Source organism: Phodopus roborovskii, unplaced genomic scaffold (assembly GCF_943737965.1).
Source record: "Phodopus roborovskii unplaced genomic scaffold, PHOROB, whole genome shotgun sequence".
Classification (NCBI taxonomy): domain Eukaryota; kingdom Metazoa; phylum Chordata; class Mammalia; order Rodentia; family Cricetidae; genus Phodopus; species Phodopus roborovskii.
In genome coordinates this window covers 6,007,259-6,033,788 of record NW_026125489.1, presented here as the reverse complement: position 1 = coordinate 6,033,788, position 26,530 = coordinate 6,007,259, and the positions used below count along the sequence as shown (strand labels likewise).

General features: G+C 44.6%; 1 protein-coding gene across 2 annotated transcripts in view; it reads right to left on the bottom strand.

Moving 5' to 3' along the window:
• The window catches only part of Srgap1 (SLIT-ROBO Rho GTPase activating protein 1), a 220,131-nt gene that overhangs the window by 17,980 nt on the left and 175,621 nt on the right, over nt 1-26,530 (bottom strand). The window contains exons 10-16 of one of the 2 annotated variants that reach the window (XM_051176164.1): nt 25,922-26,006; nt 19,252-19,279; nt 17,845-17,947; nt 14,261-14,321; nt 14,023-14,100; nt 11,851-11,985; nt 1,879-1,984 (exon numbers count right to left, since the gene is read on the bottom strand). In XM_051176164.1, coding sequence (XP_051032121.1) covers nt 1,879-1,984; nt 11,851-11,985; nt 14,023-14,100; nt 14,261-14,321; nt 17,845-17,947; nt 19,252-19,279; nt 25,922-26,006 — 596 coding nt within the window. Of the gene's footprint in view, nt 1-1,878; nt 1,985-11,850; nt 11,986-14,022; nt 14,101-14,260; nt 14,322-17,271; nt 17,306-17,844; nt 17,948-19,251; nt 19,280-25,921; nt 26,007-26,530 lie in introns of both variants that reach the window. The other variant, XM_051176165.1, reaches the window with a different exon arrangement.

Below are 26,530 nucleotides of genomic sequence, written 5' to 3'. Positions count from 1 at the left end.
TGTCTGCGTCAACGCCCCTAGGTGACAACTCATGCCACAAAAGACACTGAAGGGTACGAGGCTAAGGGGCAAAGCCTTAATTCTGTTCTTGTTCCATCTGAGGTGGGAAGCTCTGGGGACATTGCCGGCTGTCTGCAACTAATTTCTAACCTAGGTCTTACGGAAGCTTATGATATTTTCATGAAACATTACAGATATTTCACAGGTGACTCTCGGCCAGCCCGCTCTTTAATGCCTGGCCTCTAAGGCACAGGGAATTTGCAGTTCTCTGGAGACTTGGGAGGCGTTATCTCTTCAATGTATAGAATGTCAGCCACAAAAGGAAATGTAAAATGCGGTGAGCAGATGACAAGTGGAAGGCGGAAACGCAGACTCCCTGCCTTTGTGACACAGTCGCAGACAAGATGCCACCTGACGTGGTGCTTGAGCTTTTAGTGGAGGTTAAGAGAGTGCCGAGTGGAAAATGCTAGAAGTGAGCCCCACAGCTAGCATATGCCCGCCCTTCCGCTGCACACTGCCACCAGGAGACAGATCACCTTGAAACATGGGTCAGGGGAAGAAGCAAGATCCAGAACAAAAACTGTCCAATTTTTAAAAGTCATACCTGAGCTCAGCAGGAAGAGTCAGGTTTAGTCCTTCTAGGCCTTTACTCTAGTCCTAGCTTGAAGAATATAAACTTGAGTTATAAAAAAAAGTTGATTTCTGTGATTTCACAGGCGAAAAGAACAGCTAATCCCCTTTCCAGGATTCTAGAGTCAAAGCATCCCAGGCAGAGGCAGACTCAGAAGCGGGGCAGGGCAGGGCGGGGCGGGGCGGGGCAGGGCAGCCTGAACCTTTCCTTGCAGGCAAGTGCAGGCTCCTGTGGGCAGAACTGAGGAACTCAGTGCCAGCTGTGCGACTCCTGAGGTGCTTGCCATTCACTTGAGCTGCGCCAAGAGTTGCATGGAGGCCTCGAGAGCTTTCTGGGTTGCACCATTGCTTTTCTAGGCCACTGTGGGTCACCACGGGGTCCACATCAGTTGGGGAAGGGGAAAGCATGCTTCTTTGCAAGACGATCCTGGGCTGTGACAACCAGGCTTAGTCAAAGGTAGCCACCATGGGTAGCATCTGTCTCTTTACGGCAGACACAGTACACATCTTTCTTTTTTTTAGGTAGCACTTCCATCCAAACCAGGGTGAAAAAAAAAATATCCTCATTGAAGAAGAGACACTCGGAACCCTCTGTTCACTTAGCGGACGGCTCCCTGGAATTGTGGGCTTGTAGCTGCTTAACGGGAATGTGGCAAAGCAAGACGACTTTGGGATGAGATCTGAGGGAGACGCGTCTACAGTGTAACCCTCTCTTCAGCAAGCAACACAACCGAGAACCCATCAAGAATCAAGCTTTCCTCAAGATTCCCGCTTCATCGTAGTAGACTGGAAGACAAGTATTTTCTTCTCTACAAGGTCTCATTACAGGGAACTGTGAAAACCCTGCTTTTGCACTAATGTCTAAATTATCTATAACCTCCCTCTATTCCCTACAACATTTTATAAAAAGAGTGATTTTTTGGGGGGGGCTAGGAGAAGATGGTTTACATATTTACGACATGCGCTTTGCATGGAAGCTGAAAAAAAAACCCACACATTTCATTGCAAAGTGTTATTTATAGCAGCATTCTGGATATTTTGCATTTACGGCCGGCCACAGTTTCTCCAGACTTTTCATGTATCCCAAAAAGACCTTGATCTTCTGAGGGGAAAAAAGTTCCCTCGGCTTACATTCAGTCACGTCCCGCCCCATCTCTGCTGGTGACTGGAACTCGATGCACATTCTGTAGCATTCAAGGACCATGGACAGAATGCAGACAGGCATGTTGACAGAACACGGGTACTTACTGATTGAGAAAGGCGAACAGATACCTCATCACTATGAGGACCGACCTGGGCAGAGTCAAGAGGAGCTTGCGGATGTGAAGCGCCCTCTCGTAGAGATTGTCTATTCCTGCAGGACAGAAGAACATGGTCAGCGTCCCTCCGGTCACGGCAGCACGCCTTGCAGGGACACACCCAAGGAGCAGCAACACCTTGACCATCGCGGGACACGGTAACTCGTGTGTGTCACCGTCGCCAGGGGTGGGGTTTCCTCTGACCCAACAGCATTCACTGTTTTCCCTGAGTTCACCTGCACGCTGACCTTACCTCTTTCTCCACCCAGTTTAAGTTTTTAGAGATGGTCTCGTGTAACCCCTATGATCCCAAACTCAAAATCCTCTGGTCTTTGCTTCACAAGTGTTGTGGTACCACACTGGTTTGTTTTATGTGACGGCCATGGTCTTGAGTAATTTGTAATTTAGAGGTTAGAGGTTTTTTTTTTTTTTAAACATTGGTGTGAGGACTTTTGCTGCTCATATGGATGGCTCCTGGATGGCTCCAGTTCCTTCTGTTTGTGAACTAAGTCAGATTTCTGGGATACAGCAGTATCAATACAATCTGTCTATCCATCTATCAATATATATTAACATACTTAACTATATATCAATATATTAACATACTTAACTATATGTAAATACATGTATCTCTATATATAGGTGATACACACAAACATACATACCAAAGTATGTCTCTATCCATCTATCAATACAATACATATATTAATACATATTTATCTAGTCACAGATATACAAACACACATTAATGTGTCCATCTATCAATATATATAGAGATGTATTTGTTGATGTGTATCAATATACAGACACACACACACACACACACACACATATATATATATACATATATATATATAAATGTATCTATCCATCCATCAATGTCTATCAGTACATATATACATATAGATACACACAAATCAATGTATCTCTTCAGGCTGGCTGTTTCCTTAGTGCTAGTGGTCACTTCCGACAGTCTCAAGGCTGTATCATCAGTTCTAGCATGGTGACTCCCCTTTGCTTCACTGTCTCTGGTGGTTCCGTCCCTGACGACCTCACTGCTCATTTCCCCAGTTAACTGGCACCATTTGTCACTTGGATGACTACCATTCTGTCCTACCTAGTTCTTTTGAATTAACTTGTGGTGCTCAACCTTGACTTGGGGTCACATGCGGGGGCTGGGGGGGGGATGTTTTAAAAAATCGCTGGGATTCTTTCATGGAGTCAAGGTTGGAAACCGTGGCCCTAATTACTCATACCAAGCTCATTTTCTTGGAACTCTCAGTGCTGACTCAAGCTGCTTTCTACCCATTATCAAAGGGCATTTTGTTTCCCCCTCCGCGCAGCTGGAAAGGTAGGAAAAACATGAGTACTTCTGCTCAACCCCAGACGAGTCCACCACACAGCACATAGTCCGTCAGTGTGAGTGGGAACTAAAACCTCCTTCCGCCGCTGAGGATGCTCATCTCCCAGAAAACACGACTTTAGAAATCTGGTAAGATTAACATTCCTATAACACTTTCCTTCCTTTAACTTTCTGATCTGATTATATATATATATATATATATATATATAGAATCCACTGTGAATTGGGGTGGGGGAGGCAACATCTACCGAATATAAATACATATTTATTGTCCGAGAAGTGGTCTTGCTGGTTTCTTACTTAGTATTTCTAGGTTCTAAGCAGGTTTATAAATTCAGGCCACAAGAATGCAACAATTAGGTTGTCAGGATCACTACTCAGTGTAGCCCTAGCAGGGTTGAAACAGAAGCCTGGAAGAGTAGAATAGACAGTTAACAACTGTCTCCTACAACAACCTGGGGTTGAGCCTGGGGACCACACTGGATGGAGGAGGAGGAAGGAGTAACATGAGGAGGTTGGCAAGTCACAGAGACGCTAAGTGGCAACAGTGTATCCAGAACACTGCGATGCCACAGAACATTGCCCATTAACTGAAGGCTTGTAGCGGCCGACTTTAAAGAGTCTAAGTTGTTGCTGCTTTCTGTTAAAAGAACAACTGCCCTCAGATACATAAAATGACATACATTATGCTCCCCTATTAATGCTGAGGGCCAGAGAGGCAGCTCAGCAGTTCGGAGCTCTCACAGAGGACCCAGCTTTGGCTTCCAGCTCACACTGCCGGTAACTCCAGTTCCAGGAGATCTGATGTCCTCTTCTGGCCTCTCTGGGCTCCTGTGTGCGTGTGGTGTGCATAAACTTATGTAGGCGCACACATACACACATGCACAACAAAAATCAAACAACCCGAAATTTAGTAGCACTTCCCCATTAGAAAACTTTGATGAAATGACTTTATGGTTATGCTCCAAAGGAAACAATTACTAAGTTTACTATGGCCACAGAGATCATACTGCTGCTCCCAGGGTGGCAGTGACCTCTCTGCTCTTATGCTGGCTACATATAAGGGCCCCTACAGGTTCTAATGTAACAAAACACGTGCTGCTTAATTGAGGATCTTGGGGACTACAAGACAAATACTGAGGTCTTAGCTTAGAGCTGAAAACAAAAGGTCAAAAAGGAAATGATACAAAATGCTACCACTGTGTAACAGCCCCGGCTGTCCCGGAGCTCACTCACTCTGGAGCCCAGGCTGGCCTCGAACTCTCAGAGAACTGCCTGACTTTGCCACCTGAGTGCTGGGATTAGAGGCGTGTGCTACTGCCACCGCTGCCTGAACTGTATTACTATCTCTAGTGTCTGTCACATATCGTAAAGGGAGGGTCACCCCAGAAGTGGTTTAGCCTGACGAGAACAGCCTCTTAATCTCTGCGTCCTAACCTCCGTCTCTTTTCTCCTTGAACATGCAATTCGCAGCAACATTATTTACAACAGCCCCAAAGTGGGAGCAACCCAGACATTGGTAGACAGACGAATGGGATAACGTGGTATAGACGTGCATTGGAATATTAGTCAGAGAGAGGAAGATCGTTCCATGGATGAACCATGAGGGAGCCACTCTAAGCAAAGTGAACCATTACTACATGATACAATTCATAGGAGGCACCTATATTAGGCCAAGTCATAGAGCAGAGCTGCAGGGCTTGGCGGGGAGAGAAGATGGGACAGCTGTTGTTTGATGGCTACCAAGTTTCTGTTTGGGAAGAAGACAACATTCTAGAAATAATGACAATGGAGCCACAGTGCTGTGAACCCATTGCACTTCAGCACACACCCAAAGATGGTGAATTTTGTCCTGTACTTCACCATAAAAGAACTGGGGAGCCTGTGGGGTGCAAATGCAAGGTTTAGATGTTGAACAGCATCTAAAGAGAGACTCCAAAAAGATGACAATAGATTGTACAATGCAAACGTACGAGGCCTGCAACTACAGTGGACACACACACACCAGAGTGAGCAAGGACCGTTGCTGGTGTTCTGGAAGCTGCTGTCAATTCATCTGCACCCAGGCCTCAGCCCTACATCAGACACCTAGATGTTTCCCTGTGGGCTGCACAGGAGGCTCGTATGTGCAGTCTCCAGGAGCTCAGCTCTGCTGCAAGCAGCTCACTTCTCCTGAGTGCAGTTAGCGAGGCTGAATGTGTGGCTGTCACCAACACACTGATTAGCTTCTAGCTGGCAATTCATGGGCCTTCGGCTCAGGAGGTGGCAGGAAAATCTGACCTCCCCTGGAGTTCTCTTAAGCTGGGTTTTGCTCCTACAACCGAAGACCTCATGCAGTTGGTAAAAGTGGCCTGCATCTAAGCTTGGTGATGTGTGAAAGGCTCCCAAGAGAACTTAAGTTCTCTTCCTAGCAATTCAGGGCTCACACCAACCCCCCCCCCACTTGACAGAGCTGCAGGGTGATAGCTCTATGCACACGTCTGAAAAATGCCCCCAAACTGGAGCTGCTTAAGGAAATGACAACAAGCACAAATGGCCACTGTCCCCTCTTATTGGTTCTTTGGTGGCACTCTTTGCTAAGGTCTACAATAAGTCACAAGGTAGACATTTCTCCTTAGACAGGCTGTTGGTGGCCACATACAGGAAGGAACCCTAAACGCGGGTACACATGTATTTCTGAGGCCCATAGACCAAGGGGAGGTTACCAATCTCAAGGCACGCTTAGGCTCACACTACCAAAGCAAGGTATGAATCAGTTTCTCGTGTGAATAAGAGGGAAAGAAAGAGGTTCATACTAATGCATACAGAAGGACCTTCCCTTGCCTTCACCCGAGTTATTGCTAACTTCCCAAGGTTAGAGATAAACACATGGAAACATCTGTAAACAGCTGTTAGACTGACTTCTGTGAGTGGAACCACTGCCTTCTCCCCTTGCTCACCAGCAGCACTTGAAAAAGCAAAAGTATTTTATATAAACAACAAATAATAATCCTGGGTCTGCTGACTAATTATATTGCATGCCGTAGAGAAACCGAGTCTTTGTTTCAAAAGCTTTAGACATCACCTATTGGATACTCAGCAATTAAGCATTTTCAGAGATCAAGGAATCTTAAGAACGAGATTCTATGACATCAAATAGAAATGGAGAATTAGAGAGAAAGCCACGGGGTACATCAGAAGAGGCAGACAATTTATAATAGCCGTAGCATACGGCATCTGGAAGAGTTCCAAAGCTCGGGGGCTGGAAGGATGGCTCAGTGGATAAGAGCACTTACTGCTCTTGAACAGGACTTGTGTTCAGTTCTCAGGGGGCTCTGGGGGGGGGGAGTTGTCTATATATACACATCATCATCATCATCATAATAATAATAATAGAGTTCAAAGGTTCTTTTCTATGAAATAACCAACAGTGGACAATAGATACATGCACAAAGAAGCACAAAAGAGGATTCTGTATGTTCCTAACTTTCCCGAGCCATTACACGTGTGTAAAAATAGGATTTGTTTCATAAAACAGAAGCCATCATATAACTAGTGAAAACCATACTAAAAGTATAAGCTCACAAAGGCAGCATGCTGTGCTATAATTTAACTACTAGCAGCAATACGAGGCTACAATCACAAATCATATACTTTGCCCATTTAAATGATAAACTTAATGAACTCAATACACCAGTGTTACATGCCACCTCCACCAGTTTTAGAATAATTTTCATCATTTTGAAAAGAAACTTCAAACTGATTAGCTGTTACACGATATGATGGGTTTCCCTGAAAGCATGTATACTCAGACAATGGAATTACTATTTTCTAATAACATAAGGTGAATGTCTTATTATGACACACACTAAGTGAAAGGCCTTGTTACAAAGACCACAGCAGCATGAGTCCATTCATGGGAAACACCAGAAGAGGTAAATCTACAGAGACAGCGAGCTAGTAAGCGGTTGGGAGGACTGGGGGTGGCTATGGCTACAGTTGAACGGAAAGTGATTGCTAGGGTTTGCTAATTGGGCTTTTTTTTTTTTTTTTTTTCTGGGATAATGAAAGCATCCTGACATCGCCCATGATAATGGTTATATAAAACTGTGAGCAGACTAAAACACTGTGCCCCGTGCTCCCCAGTGGATGAAGCTGCTTTGGGGAGTATGTATCACGTATGTTGGTATCATGTGCACAATCGGGAGAGGCACTGGAAGAGTTGCAGTTCTCGCCGTGTAGAGGACCAATGGATGTGTTTAGTTTATTTAATGGTTTTCAACAGGGATCACAGACTAATTGCCTAACAAAAGGTAGTTGCAAAAAGCATGGACCTGCCTGCTTGACGGTGCTGAGGAGTTGCGGGGTTTAGGATGTAACAGTGGTATCGGGGTCATACCATGTTAACATACAACACGAGGATGTTTTTCTCACACAGAATGTTTCTCCGTGGTGCCCACGCCACTGCTCCAGTGTGCTCTTTTAAGCCATTTTTAGCCACCTTTGCAATGATCACACACTGTTTTGTGATAAGGACCTTGATGGAAAAAAAGAGTTTCTACTCTCCCAGAGATACACACCGATACATGGTATCTTGTCACAGGGAAGACAGCTGGGAGGTAGGCCAACTGAGCCGCAGGAATTGTTACAGCTGGGTGATTAATTACAGGGAGGTCATGGGGTTACCTCTCCCGCAGGTGATAAGGAATGCCACAAGCGGTAAAGGACAGACTAGCTCTGCACTGGCTTCAAAAGCACTGTGCCCAGAAGGACGCACAAATGCCCAGAAGGAACACATCATTGCTTCTCCTTGGGTGGTGGCTTATGGGGGGGGGCAGTATGTCATCCTGTGTGAGTTTTATGTATTTTTAGGGTTATTTCTGTGCCAGGAAAAATATCTCCTGCTATAAAAATGTTTTCTCATGTCTAAGGAGTCACCTAAATGATAATACATTATGCAAAATGAAGTGCAATGTTTCATCTGTGCCCATGACCAGGCCAGGAAAAAAAAATTTCATGCCTTACTTGAGTAATTGCTTAGCTGTAAACCTCAGGAATCTAGAGCCGTAATGCACGGTCCTGCTGCAAGCTGCCTGACTGCTGGTGTGGTCAGAAGCACTCACAAAGTCATTCAGAAAGCAGCCAGTTTAAAAAAGCAAACAGCCAAAACAATGTTTGGGTGAGAAACCGAGACGCAGCGAGGCCTGTCATTTTCCAATGTATATTTAATCTGATTTCATCGTGTGATCATCTGGCTAAGTCATCCTTTAGAAGGGATTTCCAGTGAGTTAGGGACTGGATCTCATACATTAACCACAGAGAATGTGTTACAACCCCCTCCCTTTACTACATCCATCTAGGCTTCTGAAGAATGAGGCTCTTTGGAGACACAAAGAAGCAGGCAAACAACTCATGCACACATGTTCCTAGCAGAAAGCTAGGAACAATGAAAGGGAGAGAGACCTTTCCCCATGAGCTGCCACAAGAAATGATCTTATGGGAAAATCAAACCCAACCACTGCAATGATTAAGAGGTCACAGGCAAACGTTTCTGTTACCCTGAGGTTCCTTCCCACTACAGCTTTCAGTCTCAGGGTATGCTGTATTCTCCTTCTTGCTAGATTTTAAGTTTCTTCAACGCAGGAATCAAGTCACCGAGTCGCCGGAAAGCTCTGAGCATAGGAGACAAGCCATTGGTTTGATCCTAAGAGTATAAAGCTTATAGTATCAGGTACATGGATACAAGCCCGATGTCCTGAGTTCAACTTCTGGATCTGAGTTAGAAGTCTAGAAGTCTGGCTACAGTGGTGGGAATCTGTACCCCCACCACCTTAAGGGGAGATGGGAGGCCAAGACAGAGTTGTCCCAAAGCTTGCAGAATATATGGCAAAGAAACAACTAGAGAGATCCTGCTTCAGTGGAGTGGAAGGAGAGGGCCAACTCCTGGAAGCTGTCCTCCATATTTGCTCCAGAGTTCTGTCTGTCTGTCTCTCACACACATAGCAACAACAAACAACAAGTTTGTATGTGGTATTGGTGAAGGGGATACAATAATGGGTGGCATGCCTCTTTCAAAGAATTTATGGAAAAGTTAGGGGGAAATGCAGGTATACCAGAGTCATGTTGGTAGGAACTACTGCTGATCCAGAGATCAGTCAGTATTAGCCAGGCGTCTCCTCCTTTTAAAGAGGTTAGAGATGGGAAGAAAGCTGCTTGTTATATAAAGTGGCTGTTACATAAGGAGAGATCTAAAAATCATCTTTGAAAAGAGCCCCTATTCTGAAGAAACGTCCACTACAAATAGTATTAGGAAAAACATGATTGAGGCAGACTGCTCCATACATAGGAGAGTTTGTAAGCGGAACATTCACTTCCTAAGTCACGACACCAGCTCAGTTAAACCTCAGGCTGCAAATGCACCCAGAAACCTGCAGCCCTGGCATTCCTGTGTCTTCTCTAAGACATGGGTATTGGAATGGGGAATGCAAAGGCCTGGGTTTGAAACTCAGTACTGGAAAAAACCAAAACCCACACCAAAAACCCACCAAGACCAGGGAGATGGGTAGAAGTGCAAGCCGAACAACCTGAGCTGGATCCCTGGATTCTACAGTGAAGATGGTAAATGACTGCTGAAGACTGTCCTCTGATCGCCACATGTACACCATGACATATGTGCCCTACCATCACAGACACACACACACACACACACACACACACACACACAGACATGTGTGCCCTACCATCACAGACACACACATAGATACAGATACACACACATACATACTCATGTATATGCCATGACATGTGTGCCCTACCATTATACACACACATTCACACACACATACAGACACACACACACACACATATACATACTCATCCACACATATGCATGCACACACACACAAAAAGTAAACAAAATTTCCATGTATTGTATGTTTTCTTACCATATTTTGGTAAGCCCGATTTGGTAAAAAACCTTGCCTGATTGTTACAGAAAAGTCACACTTGAACCAATATCATGTTTTGGACACAGCAACTTAATTCCTAAAGGCATCTGAAGCAATTATGCCAGAGAAATACATTGGGGAGAACAGCTAGGCAGCTAAGCGGTTGTACCAGGTATCGGCAGTGTGACCCAAGTTTTCCTGAGGCCCAGCTGTCACAGAAGTGATGAGGACTAGGGACACGGATGAAAGCTTACTTTGTCTGAGTACGAGGCTAAACACTTTACCTGAATTATCTGATCTGTTCTTTACGCAGACTCTATGAAGTTAAAAGAAGCAAGCTATTTAATAAGATTAAGAATTAATTCCATCCAAGTTCATAAAGCTCACAAAGCCAGGATTTGAACCTAAGTCTTCCTAGCCCAGTGACCTCAGTTATGGACACCAACAGAGGAATACCATTTCTCACCCATGGAAGTGTGACGTAACTCAGTAATGCTAACAGATAGTGCAGCCCCATGGCCTTGGCCTGGCTGCTGCATTTTGGTTGATGTGAGGTATATCCTCAGAAAACCACAGAAAGACTTAGGAGTCCAGACTTAACTCTCTGGCAAGGACACGAGGGAAGTTCTCGACATGGCAGAGGGAGAATTCTAGAGACACCTCCAGTTCAGTTATTTCCCGCCGGGCCGGCAGTGGCTGTCAAGGATTCAGGCTACGAAAGATGGGTGGGATGAATGGCCACACCACTCACCTGTGTGAACTCCATACAGGATATCTGCCTGGAACGGCTGGGCAGTACTGCAGTTGAGCAGCGAACACACAACAAGAAGCAGGACTTTAGGTGCTGACGGCAGCAGGAGGACTTCTGGTGCTAACTTGCTCTTTTCTTTTAAACTTTACCAACAACGATGGACTGAACACTTACTACGTACTGAGAATTAAGTGTGGCAAGTGTAGCCTACAAACCTGAACAATGCCTTCTGAAGTGTGATGTATATTGCACATTAGGTCAGCTAAGCGTGAAATCTGATTCTTATGAAATCTTATGTGGTTGAGGTCAACTGGTCAACCTGGGGATGTGGACTTAGAGAGGCACTGTATTTACAGGGTCATGAAATCTGACTGGGAACAGGTACCAATGCTTCTCTGATGACTGACTATCCGCCTCATAATACATTGCACACAATACTCCTATCGGCTCAGGATCCCTGCTGACAGATACTTACCATGTGGCGTTCTTATACCATACAAATGGCCTTATATCTTATTTTACCTTATTCTTGAAGGAATATTAAAACATCTTTTAATATAGATTGAGAAAAATCAACAATGAAAAAGCTGCATTTCTGACTCCCAAGCTCATATTGTTTTCCTCTCGGCTGGCACTTTTGCTTTTTCTGGCGACCATGTGGTCACCTCCCAGCTACAAAGCCAAGTCCACTGAGCGCAGGGTGAGGGTGACTCACATTGGACGCAGACTGGAAGCCAACGGCCTCAGGCGGTTTGTGGTGATGGAGCAAATGGGGTGGGGTATGTGAATGAGGGCAGTTGCCTGTCCAGGAGGGCAGTTGGTGAGGAGAAGAATTTGGCTGAGGAAAGAATGAGAGAAAAGGAATAGGAAAAGCTCACTTACTGATACAAGAAATAAGGTCATTAAACCTTTCCTTGGGAAAGAGGGGGTTTTCCAGCCCTCGGAAGTAGAGCTTCAGAACGCCAGCCACAGAATTGATATCGTGGTTGCTCTGGTCATCAGCCAAAGGGTTCTCACCTAAAAAGAAGAAAATCAGTTATATACAAAGTACTCTTTTTTTTTCCTCAACAAAAACCTGAGTGTACACACATGTGCACACACACACACACACAGATAGAGAGAGGAAGAGAGAGAGGCATATGAATCTTTTAATTAGGCTCTTTCAAAGATTACATGCTACTAAAATTGAAATAATTGGTTTAGATAGCCTACCCCATGATTAACCTAAAAATAGTTGGCTAAAATAAAGCTTAAAAAAATCTTATGCTACCAAACACTCCCTTACAACTTGCCCAAATCTTAAAATAAAACATTGTAGGGTTTATAATTTTACCCAGCATTTTTTTTCAAAGCTAAAATCAGTAAACTTAGGTTGACACGAACCAGAAAAACTACATTCAGTGTTTCTTATTCCATTGTGAGAAAGATATAGTTGAGGTTGGTCTGGCTATGCAACATGGGTCAGCAGAATTTACCAGAAATAGCCCAAACTGTCTGTGAACACCTGCACTAAATAGGTAGCTATTTGAGGGGCAGGGGACATGGAGAGTTCACAGCTGCTTTTAACAGTGGGGGACTTTGGGACCAGGGCAGGGGATTTGAAATGTGCCCTTACTCATTCGTACCCAAGAGTTTGTGTGAAAAGTGAATATTAAAAAAACTGAACACTAACAGAGTTACAGTTTCTGGGTGTAAGATATTAGCTGGCTCCTTACTCTGTCTTTCTGGGGATGAACATGAACTGGACTTTTTCAGGGTACAACATGACACAGGGCCATACAGCAAATTCCATTATGCACGGGCAGGCCTGGTCTTCCTTCCCTCAGTTCACAGAGCAGTCATCACACACACACACGCACGCCTTTGGGGGGAGCTAATTCTCAGGGGGACTCTTGTTTCTCTTCCCTGTTTTCTAGGGCAGGGAATTGCTGAATGCGGAGCTGGCCAGAATCACTGTATTGTTATTATTATTACTATTAATTGTTATTATTACTGTTTTGCCCTTTGAGAGAAAAAGCTCTCCTAGGTATTCAAAAATAAGAGGCATTTCCAAGAGTAAATAACAAAGCATTCATTGGTCTCGGGTGGCCACAAAGAACTCTACCCCTAGCCATTCCCACCTGGGCTTCACCCAAGTGTATGGGGCGTGGCACACTTAGCTGATGCTGGGAGACTGGTCTGTCCTACATGTATTGGTTGGAGAACCAAAAAGAAGACATCGTGGTGCCAACTTTACCTCTTCAACAGAGGCTTCTAACTTCAAAGGGCTCTATGGCAACTCTGGGTAAGGGAAAATAGGTCATGAAAGAGAGACGGCAGAAATCTCCACACTGTAACTGCTCTGCATTTTTGCCCTAACTGCCAAGTGGAGGGAAGGCACAGAGGAACCCAGAAGTAGATGCAATGCAAATTGCGACAGTCGGGGTGCATTAATAACCAATAGCATCATTAGCGGGCCAGGTATTTTCACAGGCCAGATCTAAACCACATAACAACCCTGCAGCTTTGCAGATGAGGAAACAGAGGTCAAATTAAGGCTGGAGTTCCTTGCTAAATCCCACCATCAATAATAGAAGACCTCGATTCAATTCAGGGTCTCCCTGACACAGGGTCGGAGTGTGGTTTTGCTAACTCGTTAATAGTTTAGTATGACTTGCATCTCGGCCAATTATGAACAGAAAGTCACGGGAAGGGGATGTGGCGTGGGGACATGAAGAAGGAGAGAGCCACTGACAAAGGAATGTGAGAAGCTGGAAGTGGGAACGAGGTGTCCCATCCCTCACCATGTAGATCGGGCCAGCCTACCCCTTCTAGAACCCTGTCAGGTGCCACCGATACAAGTCATGAACAGTCAGTGTGAATCCTAAACCCAGGGGACAAAGCTCATAGGCTTTTCTGCTTTTGACAGAACAACTCATTCCCCAGCCTCCTCAATGAAGCGTGTGCAAGAAGGAGGTGTTGGGGCTGCGCAGGGTCGAGGACGGCAGGCCGAAAACAGAATTCTCAGAGTGGGTTTTCAACACGTTTTACTTATGGGTAGAGACGTGCGGTTACCTCTTTCAAAGGAGTTCTTGATATCATTCACTTCCACCTGGGAACCAGACACTCTGAAAATCCCCTGGTGCTGGAGACCTACAGCAACAGAAGACAACCGTGAGAAACGCTCTCATGCCCACAGATCTCTCTCGCTCGTTTTTTCCCTCAAGAATAAAACGCCATCAAAAATACATGCTTAGCGAAACAAACCCAGTCCTTGCTTTTAAATCGGGGTTCCACGGTGAAGACTGCTTACCGTACAGATTGATGAACCGAATACAGCTTTCCACAATGAGAGGGATTATCTGGCCCGAGTCCTGGGGAGAGAGGAGGAGACCGGGAAATGTCAGTGGAGAAGGGTGAGTCACACAGAGAAATAAGAGCCATAGTTTAGTCATTAGAGTGGCGTATGTCCTAGTCAGGTGATCTTTTCCAAATACACCCCCTCTCCTCCCTCAAATTCCTCCAGGAAGAATTAACAACAACAAAAAGCGTGAAAAAAAATGTAGATGTAGACAAAGGTGTATTTCAGTTCTGAAGCAAGCTAAAATAAATACATTTAACATAGGGTGTTCTAGATATGTTGGGAGGCTAGTTGGCGTTGGGAGTGGTTGTTATAGTTTTCCCAGCTGGGAGGCTGAGCAGGAGGCTAGGACAGATAACACCCTGCCTCAGACAAGAACAAGGAAACCAAAACTTAAGTGCTTTCCTTATCTTTCACTTGCATGCCCAAGTGAGTGACTCATCTTGAGAGTCTTAACTTGAGGTGATCAATGGGCAGCAGGTAAAAAGAATGTTGTGTGTTTCCCCCTGCAGCATCTTCTGTCTGATTAGCCGTTTCAGGATTCTTAGGGCTCTCTCCGCCATGTTACTAAAACCACACCACCCCGATGGTGGCAGTTACAAACGGTCTTCATAGGGGACTAAAGCATGTTACGTATTTACTTAGTCTGCATCAGAACTTACTTAGCCCATCTTAAGGATGAAGGCAAGGAAGACTGCTTTGGTCTTCTGGGTCCAACACCTCATAAAATGGTCACCATCCTCTACTAAGAAAATGCTGGAAATGCTTTCATGACAGATGGGCTGTGGGGGCGGCGGAGGCCAGTTAAACGTGTACTGATGGCATGCACTCCGTGAGTTAAAAAGAATGGCGAGGGATGGCGTTGCTTCTCATGTATTTTTAGGAATAAGATCTTTCCAGGAAACATGGGACTTGAAAGGGATTAGCGGGCATCGGGCACATACTCCTGAGGAGCTTTACTCAGAAACATTAAGAACTTGGTCTTAGCACACTATGACAATGCAGGACAGTTAGCTTTCCCAGTCTAGCTGGAAAGCAGAGCCTAGGGATACTGGATCTTGCCAGCCCAGACTCTTCTCCCCGTCTTTATTGTCTCCAACATGGGCAACGTGCTGCTTAAGACACAGTTTTATTTTCAAGCTTTCAGGCAACCAGCGTATAGAACACTTAATGTTTCAATTACTTCTGGAGACTGTATTAGGCTTCTCTAATTAGTTAATTTGCTTTAGGAGCATACGTTTTATGAGCCCCTTAAAGAAGAGCCTTAAAAAATAAAACGCATCTTAGTGGAGGCTAGTTGGCTCAGGGAAGGTGGTGTAATTACACCAAAATTTACTGAATACACGAAAGGATCTTTTTCTGTAAGACACAAGCATGGTTTAATGGAAGTAACATTTTATAAACAATTCGTGTCCCATTCCAATTTAAAAGAGCAACAAATACTTAAGTGTAAGTGATGAGCGGAGGGTATTAGTTTACATCTCTGCTGAACTTAGCATAAAGACAAAGAAAAAAAGATTCAAAGAAAACTGTTTGCACTCAGAAAGTTCTGAACTCTTACATCTTCACGGTATCATGTTGAACATTTCGTCTTGACATCCACTTAGATGGTGGTTAGTCTTTTAACCAACATTCACCTCTCATTTAGATAGAGTGCACTTTGTAGTAAAAATATAATGAGCATTTAAATTTCACGAATGCTAGATGTTTGGGTTGAAAATATTTCACAAGGAGTGGAATTATGGACTGCTCTCCAGATACCACCATCCAAACATTTCTCTGTGCCTCGGTTTCCCTATGGGAAGATGGTTTTGGTCTTGCCATCTCATGGGGCCATCTGGGAGAGCTTGGAAGTCCTTTCCAGAAGTACAGCGAGAGACTTCAGTACCTTTGGGTTCCCTGGGTTCCAGAGACTCTCCAGTGTTGCATCTGCACAGCTCACACAATGGAGTTTTCACAAGAACTACCTTAGCCTTTCTTCAGTCTCTCTGTTTGCTTGCCTTTAGCTGACAGTTGTTAGCGAAGAATTTTCAAAATCTCTAATATGTGCATCGTCTTAAGTAGCTGCTCCCACACCACACCAGCAAAGGGAACAGACAGGTTCATCTGCCTCTGAGGCTTTTCTGCCTTCTCCCTTCCTCCCAAGCCATAGGGGCACAGTTCGATGCCATCCTTTGACTGTTCCCTCTTCTCTTTAACTAGCTCATGCCTGTGAGCTATGGGCTGGGAATCGAGATTCAAGTCAAATTTGACAATACATTTATAGTAAATTAGATTCAATAGGAGCGTAAGGCTCAAGGCAATGGCATTGTGATTGCTATTTAGGTTGTTCAGTGGCCTTTTATTTCATCCCAGGGTTAGGGCTCACTTTTAAGACTTCCAGACATTTCTAATTTCTCTCCCTCTGTATCCACACAAGCATGAATGTATTTAAGTGCCATGTACATGAGCACACACATTAATGCAAGCCTTTTAATTGCTAGTGCACAGATTTAATAAACAGATCTATCTTTAAAGAAGTTAAGATGTCTATAACATAAATTATGAACCTTTTAAATATTTAAAATGCTGTCTTCTACTATAGTTAGCTTCCAAATACACAATAGCCCTTCTTATGAAATGTTTTATCTTTTTCATGCAATTTACAGAAGAATCTATAATTCAATATTAAATATGTATTTGGTATTTCACACAGACTTTCCGTAACTCAACTTGGATGCATTTGCCAAAGGCATCAGGTAAAAACCGACTCATCCACTCTCACTGGTGAGGCTTATTCATCTTCAGTTAGTGACTGCTTCCCACAGGCTTTCCTAAGTAAGGCCTATTTATAAACTGCCTAATTTCCAACTGCAAACATTTTTCTTTTAAAGACCTTAAAAACTCTAATTAAAGCCAAGCATGGGTATGAGTTGCAAATGATGCCAGCGGATAGAGGCCCTCGCTTCCCTCCGGCACAATACCTGATGTCTCGCGTGAGAGTTCCTCCGTCCCCGGCTAGAAGCATTATCAGAAATACAGGATGAGAAGAAAGAAGGCAGAGAGTAAACACGGCAGAGATTCAAGATACAGACTTTAGGGCTGTACAAAATTTATCCAATATAATGAATTCCTTAAGTCATGAGAAAGTCAGACTCGTGCTTGCATCCAAGTGAGGCTAACGCGGATTTAAAAACATGCGCACTGTGCCGCCTCATCTGCACAAGTAACGAGAAAATATTACATCAAGTTTTTCTTTTCCTTTCCCTACAATTTTTGGCTTGGAAAAAGAAAAAGGAAAACAAAACAAAAACCAGGGTGTGAGGGGGCTTTTTCTTTTGCTCATATAAGATCCACATTAATTTATTTTTCTTTCAGAAGACTCGAAATCCAAATATCCGTTCCTCTCTGACTTCAGGAACTATTATATTGATTTTCTGGGAAAGCAAAGAGCCCCAGGACAGACCCGGGACATAATGACCCTGCCTCATTCATGGGAGGCTGAGACCATTATAGTGAGGAGCATGGAGGTCAGCCACTGGCGGCTGGTGCAGTACCTTGACGAATGTCTCCAAATCCCCATTAAACAACTTAGCATTAAACTGGCAGCGGGCCCTGGACTTCCTGTGTTTCTGGGGCTTAGGGGGGACGTTTGGAGGCCTAAGGGAAGGGGATATAATTACTGAGCATGGCAGAAATCAGACAATAAATGAAACACCCTTAGGTCATATCAAAATAACACCACCAGGGACCCTGGGTTCCCTCCCCACCCCAGCCCAGGAGAAAACACTCCCATCCTTTTCCTTCGATTTTATTTATGTATCAGAAGCACAGGAGCTGTCCATTCAGACTGCGGCGTTCCCTGTGTGCTAAGACTGGCATTTTTATTTATTTTTTTCTTGTAGCTTACTTAAAAATGATATTATAAATTGTTATTGTGAGCTATCTAGCCAAGTGTTATAAAGCCAGGTTTTTTTGTTTGGTTTATGAAGCGCACACCTAAATGTAACTGTAATTAGGCTTTGAGAGATTTCTACACGATGAATTTAAATATTTTTAGTTGGTTCATAATTCCCCAGTGTAGGTAGCATCACATCTGTTCAGTATTCCTCGTGCATTAACAGGCTTTGATTATATGTAATCATTTACAAGAACAGGTCACCCCTGAGAAAATTAGGGATTGGTTTCAATGTGGTTTTGGAGTGAGGCCCGGATTCACATGAGTTTCTGTCTCTGCAGACTTCAGGGTATCCCTGCCCACACATCTATGGGGTAGGCTCACACCTATTTGTGCTGCTCGAGACTGTTCTGCCTGTTTGCTTTGGTGGATAGGCCTTCAGGCTTGCACACAGTCTTTCCAGCTTGCACATATCCAGTGTACCACATGCTATTCCGGCAAACCCTGCAGCAATCATCTTGCACTATCATGGGAAATGAGGACCTCTCAAGTTCATCTGGCCCCAGTTCGGGAAGCCCAGGTCAGAAGTAAAATCCTGAGACTTTATGTGACAGCCTGAAGAGCTTCATTAGCTATTACCACAGCAATCTACGTGTGTATGAGAGGACAAACCTGCTGATACAGCCTTTCGTGGGGGAACCCCTCAGAATCTCCCGGCAGGAGGCTGGGACTAATGGAGTGTGCAGCTAGCAGCACCTGCAGTCCTGTGGTGCCAGGCAGCTTAAGAGGAGCCTTCATAAATACACACGAGTGTGTGCAGACCCCTCCCAGGCAGCACCCCTTGTCCTTCTGCAGTTAACCTTGCGGAGACGTTTTTATACATTGCACATCCAGGAAGGCGTGTGGCAGGTGTTCAAACCTCAAGAGGATGGGAACCTGGAGAGAACCTAACGCCCTCAAGGTGCTGAGCTTCGTCACGCCCAGACGATCGTCTGTGGTTGGTGATTTCTCTTGCTAAAGGGAGAAAGCGAGGCAGACTAAGGACTACGAGGAAATCTCTGCCTACCTTGTGGTCATATATTCAGCTCTATGACCTGCCAAAAAAGAATAACAGAAGATGAGAAAAACTGGGTGCAATCAGTACGTCCGATTTGATAACCCTTATCTCAGGGTCCCGAGTCAACAATGAGTTACAGATCTGGAGGCAGAAATGACATGAACAGCACATGGTAACCGAATAATTCAAAGTCATTATTTTCACAAAAATCTCAATCCAAAATTTTAAAAGATCCTACAGGTTAGAGAAACATGTTTCATTTGGCAATTTGAGGCGGTTTCTTTTTTTCTTTTTCTTTTTTTTCCTTTTGCAAGAATTAGCTGCTTGGCTGTAAGTTTATGTTCTCACACAAAACACAACCAAAGCATATCTGAAGTTCCATGCCAGTGATAGTATTTGCCGCAAGTAGGGTTGGGTGAAGTCAGTTTCCTATTGATTTTAGTTGGTCTTCTCTCTGTGGTATGAAGTCAGGGCACTGGGAGAGACCCCGTGTTCCCTGTTCCGAACTGACACAGACAGACAACAACATACAAGGACACTCAATCATTGTACGATCTACCACCTTGTAAGCTACAAGTCTTCCAAGGGTTATGTCACATGAACCACCAGCTGCTCTCTCTCTCTCTCTCTCTCTCTCTCTCTCTCTCTCACACACACACACACACACACACACACACACACACACACACACGGCCTTCTTATTCTGTCTAACAGGACTGGATCATTCTAGCACGCCCACAATCTGCACTCATTTCAAGTGTGCAAGCATCTACACTGCCGGTCTGTTCTTCATGCATCCAGGGCTGAACAGTGTGCAAGAGTGGAACCATCCAGCAGCTTTGCTTGCAAAATGATGGCATGGTTCTAAAGGAGTCGGAAACTACAGCTGGCAGAGAAAGGCCACGTTGCAGTACAAACTGTTGAGGCCGGCCCAGCACACAACACAGTGGCTCAGACCCACAAGACAAGGCCAGCTCGACAACCGGCTGGTGCGAATGGTCAATGAACACTCCTCCACCACAGCTGCACGCCCCCCCTATCATCTGCTCTTGAATAACAAGTAACATGAAATGCTTGATAAATGTTGATTGAACAGGCACAGCAGATATCATCAGAGGACACCTTTCTTCACATAGATCTGAACCAGGACAAGTTTTGGCAAGATCAGATTCTAGCCAGAGTTGCAGTGAGTTGAGTGTGGTATGTGGTACCTTAGGGATACCCTAGTGGAAATGCCCATGGGAAGCTGGGCTAGACTGGATTTGGGCAGAGGGCAGACAAGGTTGAGACCACCTAGGGTAAATCAGTGGGATGAACAAAGGATTGAGGGTAGAGACACTATCTGGCTCATCTATACTGTATCGTTGCGTTCAGTGCCTTATCATGACCTTGGTGTGATATATTAGTAAAAACAGACCGGAAACTATTTGAATAAACGACCTACACATTGTAAAATTCTGCCCGGCGTTTGAAGGACTATGTATTTCCATACTAATTTGAGACAGAGTGACACTATATATCCTTGGATTGCAGGCTGTATTTGTATGCATTACATACCTGGGCTGAGCACTTGATATTAGATGTTAACTCACAGTTTTCATAACTTATGAAACAGCTTCTGTTATTTTTCTTATTTTACAAAAGAGGCGGAGCACATAAGAACATGACCTGTCCCAGGTCGTGTTAGTGTGGCGTGGACCCGGCACTAGGCTTGAGTTTTATTTTAATTACAGATCTGAAATCCCAAGCACTGTACTACACTACCGTAAAAACTGTAGCAGTTGGGGTGGGGATGCAGACTCAGTGGTAGAGCACTTGACTGAGCATCCAAGAGGCCGTGAGTTCAATGCTCATCACTAACACACACACACACACACACACACACACACACACACACACACACGCGCGCGCGCGCGCACGCGCAGAGCTAAGTTTTGACACTGGGAAGGTGGCTCAGTTGGTGATGTGCCTGCCATGCAAGCATAAGAACTTGAGTTCAGATCCCAATGTCTATGTAAAAGCTAAGCCAACTGGTGAGCTCTTATGTGAGTGAGAGACCCTGTCTCAGACACACAAGGTGTGGAGTGATCAAGAAAGATAGCCTATGCTCATCTCTGAGGCCTCCACAGGCATGTGGACAGACATGCCCAACTCTTGTTTTCCCACCTGAACATGGGAATAGTCAGTCCTACAAGGAAGGAATGGGCCCCAGCTTTACCTTCCCAGGATGGCTAAAATAAAATAATGAAGACCTCAATGAAAAATTACACCGATGTGTGAATATGCAAATTAGTAGCTATCTACCCATTTAAGTTGAGGAAGACAGTCTAATTACATTCACACGGTTGGATACTAGAAAAACTGGTGATTATTAAAAATGAAATATTTTATAGCCTGGAGATTTTGCTGTTTTTGCTCAAATATCCCAACCAATTAGTTCCCAGACTGAGGAAAAGATGAATGGTAAATGGTAAGACGGTTTCTATTTTTATGCTCCTTCTATTGATGGTTGACGGTATGAGATGAAAAATTAAAAACGTAAACAAGATACATTTTGAATCGAGAGCTGAGAGCAGGTGTTATGGGAGTCACAGCATAACTGCATGACCTCATTGATGACTTTTCCAGGGAACAGTCCTGAGTACACCTCAACTGATGAATGGGTTTTAGTTTTCAATCAGCATCATCATTAGAAGATCAGTAACACATGAACAAGGAAGACTTGCCTTCCTAAAGAATTGCCAAAGCGTCTGGTGGTCTAAGGACTAGATTTCAGTCAAACAAGTTAAATAAGATTGAAGCTCATTTAATTATTAAAAACTACAGTCCCCACACCCCCACCCCAGGCAAAAAGATCCAGGGCAAAGTTTTTTCTTTTAGTACAAACAGCTCCTTGCGACTGTTTATTCGGGGCAGGGAGGGTTGTTATTCACAGGCTGGCCTTGCTCTGTATCCCAGGCTTCACCTCAAACTCCATCCTCCTGCCTCTGTCTGTAAATTCTGGAACTGCAATCTGGGATAACTGGCTTCTTTTAATCCTCTTACATTTTACTTCAGAATTCTGAAGGGAATAAAATGCACTTAAATACATTTTATTCAAAGTGAAGGTTTGGGGCAACTTGAGGTAAGAGAAAAAACCCTGGAGAATAATATTTAAAATATGCCTAGCTTGAACTGGACCATTGATTTGTCCCCTAATGAGTGACTGATGAAGTCCCACGGTGAATACTTTCCAACCCCCTTTCTTCCTCAACTCTGTCGACTACTGGGGTGCTTTTGTAAAAAGACATAATTATTCACAATCCGATTCTCTTTTGAAAGAATATTTGTACTCCTACTCAAAAGCAGACAATGGATTATTCCAAGATAACCTACTTAATTCCTTTGTCAAAAAAAAAAAAAAAAAAAAAAAAAATGTCATTCCCAGGACAAGAAACAATGTAACAGAGCATGGCTCCCACCACCACATTTTTCTGTTTAGCAAAAATTGTTCAGATATTTCCACCCTCTTACCTCCAAATACCTCACGCAAAGAACCTGATGTGAATATAAAAACACATTACCAGACGATATATATATATATATATCTGTGGCTGGTTCAAGTTCCATTAAGAAAAAAAAAAAAAAAAAAAAAAAAAAAAAGAAATGCTTTGGGGCGGGGTGGGGTAGAGGTGGGGCTTCCATAACCTACGTATTCCTTCTCTCTATTTGGGTGTTTTTTTAAAGTCTTGGGAGTCTGAGTTTGGGGAATGCCCCTTTAGGAGTCTGATTCAGTTGCTTCAGTGTGTTGTAAATCAAAGAACTGAGTAGGCCACTGGTAGCCTGCCAAGAGCAGGCAGCAAGCAGGCCAAACACATGTCTGTAGTTAGAGTTTCATCTGTGGATGATCAACAGCTAAATCCCGGGGCAGGGCTATTTGTTTCTACTATGAAGGCTGTTGTTTGCAGCAGCAAGTCTGGGAGAACTGAGAGGCATTCCTATCTGAAAAGTCAAGCCAGTCCGTGCACACAAACCCCTTCATCCTGGACTACTAACCTTATTTAACCAGATTCTTGGATTCTGTCCTAAGCGCTCATCATCGGGCTGTTTTCCCATGGACAGACGCCCTTAGCCCTCCTAGTCTCATTCCTGGTAAGCCTATTAACATGGAAAGCTGGCAGGGTTACTGGGCCTAACCTCTTCAAAAGTGGGTGTGTCTGCTGTGCTCAGTTTCTCTTCGAGGGTCAAACGAAAGGCCAGCCGCTGATGTACTGTCAAGCTGGCCCAAGTTACAGAGCTAAGAGCTGCAGAGCTCTGTGCCCAGTTAGTACACGCTGCCCCATGAAGACCCTCCAGGTCCCTTCCACAGACTTAACTGAGTGTAACTAAGCCGCGTCGTGGGGGACACCCAAACCCACTGAGAGGAATTCCAAGACAAAGGGATCCTGGCTCAGTGTTCACAAGGTGTGACAGCTTTACACAGTGTGGCTAAGGCAGCCTTTGGCAAATGGTCTCGGCCTACAAGGCCAAAATGTAGCCCACTCCAAGAATGGCATGGGGAGCGCCATTAACAAGTGGGGCTTTTCTCTCTCGGAGACATAAAGAATTGATGCTCAGTGACTACCATGAAGGCTTCAGAGGGCTGCTCCTCCAAGCCACGTTAACACTTGCTGAGCACTGTGCCAAGAGTGAGGGCAGCCAGGGCTCAATCCCCTCCACCCCACCATGGCCACAGTGGCTCTCAGGCTCGGAGAAAGAGCCTTGAGTGGAAGCATTTCTCAGCACCGAGGAGAAAGTTATGCTCTGGGGGCAGCGAGGGACCTTGAGGGCACTGTCTGAAATCCCGGGCACTTGTGCAAAATGGGAGGAAAAAGGGGGATTTATTATCAGACAAATAGGAAAAAATATATAACCACAAAACTAGGACATGATTTTACAAGAAAGCTATTCAGAGATTAAAAAAGCTAAAAAAAAAAAAAAAAATGTTTAACCCTACAGAAGACTCAAAGAATAGTATAAGGAATATGCTGACTGTCTTCACTTAGATTTCATGAGTGTGTGTGTGCGTGTGTGTGTGTGTGTGTGTGTGTGAGTGTGTGTGCGTGTGTGTGTGTGTGTGTGTGCGTGTGTGTGTGCGTGTGTGTGTGTCTTCTTTTAAAAATCCCTAGCCCTGCCACAGGGAAGAAAGTCATGGACAATGCGGACTTTTAGAAGCTTTTTTTTTCCCCTTAAAGAATAAAAATAGTCCTCTTTATGACCATTACGATACATAGGAAAATTAAGTCAATAATATATATAATATATAATCATATAGATTATGCCCATTTCCCATTATGTTTAAAATGGCCTTCATAAGTTTTGCCTTTTGGTTCAGATTTTAATTGAAGTTGATACATTACATTTGGCTATCTTATTTTTCTTGGGAGCGTTTTAACACTTAAACAAAACCTTTTTCTTAGGTATGGCTACCTTTGAACCCAGACCTTGGGGAGCCTGAGGTCATGCATGACAACCTTTCCCCATGTGACCATTCCCTGAGGATTACAGGTCCTTTGGAGCAAGCAGTAAGGTAAAGTGGTAAGCACACTGCCTTGTGGGCAAGGAAGGTTCCAGAATGTAGGAGGCAAGAACTTAGGAACAAGTTTTAAAAAACTTGTTTTTTAAAAAAGATGTATTTTTATTTTATGTACAGGAATGTATGCATGTAAGCATTCTCTCTCTCTCTCTCTCTGTGTGTGTGTGTGTGTGTGTGTGTGTGTGTGTGTGTGTGTGTGTGTGTGGGTGTGTGGGTGCCTGCAGAGGTCAGAAGATGGCATTGAATCCCCAGGAACCAGAACGAGCCACCATATTGGTGTGGGAACCAAACTCAGAACCAGCAAGTGCTCTTATTGGCTGAATTACCTTTCTAGCCATGCCACTTTAGACCCCAAGACACGTAATTAGGGCTCTGCCTGTGTAGACTTGTTTTAAGGGGAGCAGAGATATTTACATAGCCTCTTAGTGTGTAGTCCACCCTCACCCTCACCTCATTTGTAAGAGCTAATCGTTCCCAGTTAAGACTGTAGTCAGAACAGTGCTTGGCTCTGGTGTATTCCATCAGTATTAATGCTATTGTTTCTGTTACCACACAGAGCAATCTATATACACCATCAGAACGTTTGTCAACTACCGACAATGCCTGAAGGAAGAAAAAGAAAATCACCCAGACCGGACAAACTGGTTTCTAGAATCCCAAAAGGCAACAGATGGGACAGGTACCAGCCCATTCAAATGGACAGGGGTGAGGCTGGAGGGCAGAGAAACCTGATGCAGAGATTGAGGCCAGTAGATTGGGTCCCTCCCCCAAAGGAGCCACCTCACTCCTCCTCCTTGAATTTACCTCTAGGCTTAAAATGGCTTCAGAGACAACACAATTATCAGTGAAACACATCAGCCTAACCTAAACGCGCGCGCGTGCGCGCACACACACACACACACACGCTCACACACACTCACACGCTCACACACACTCACACGCTCACACACACTCACACACATGCTCACACACACACTCACACGCTCACACACACGTTCACACGCACACACACACGCACACACACGCGCACACACACACACTCACACTCACTTCACATTCTTCAAAGAACACCCATGACACGATACCCCAGCCAAATCATTTCCCCATTTGCTCCCGGTAACCGACCTTCTCCAAGAGTCCTCTGTAGTAAGTCGTGCTTGGCCTGAAGCTTTGTGATGAGATTGCTGCCTTCCAAGAACTCTCGGAGTTTCTGCAAAAGCCAAGGGGAAAACTTAAAGCCATCCCGGGCCCAGAGACTCCCCAGAGGAACACTCAAGCCCAGCTGCTTGGTCTGTTTCCTAGGGTTCTGCTACTCCAAGTGTGGTGTCTAGTCTAGCCGAGCTGGCCATCCCTTGAGAGCCCATCTGAGACGCAGGGTCTGGGTCCTTCTTCCCCAGACCTGTTGTAAAGGCTGCGTTTTAGCACCCTCCCCTCCATCCCCCCCCCCCCCCGCCTCCCCGGGACATGTACCCATGTGAAGATTGGGGGAAAGTGATGGCTATGGAAGCAGGAGAACCTGAACTCAGATCTCCAGCACTGGGTGTGGCAGTTTATCAGTAATCCCAGCACTAGGGTGGGGTGGGGACAGGAAGATCCCTGGTTGCTCATTGGCCAGTTGGCCCCAGGTTCAGAGAGAAACCGTCTCCAAAAAAACAAGATGGAGGAGTAACACATCCTCACACCTGCTCAAGATGCCCCCCCCATCTGTTTTAGAGAAACCCCACCTCCTAATGT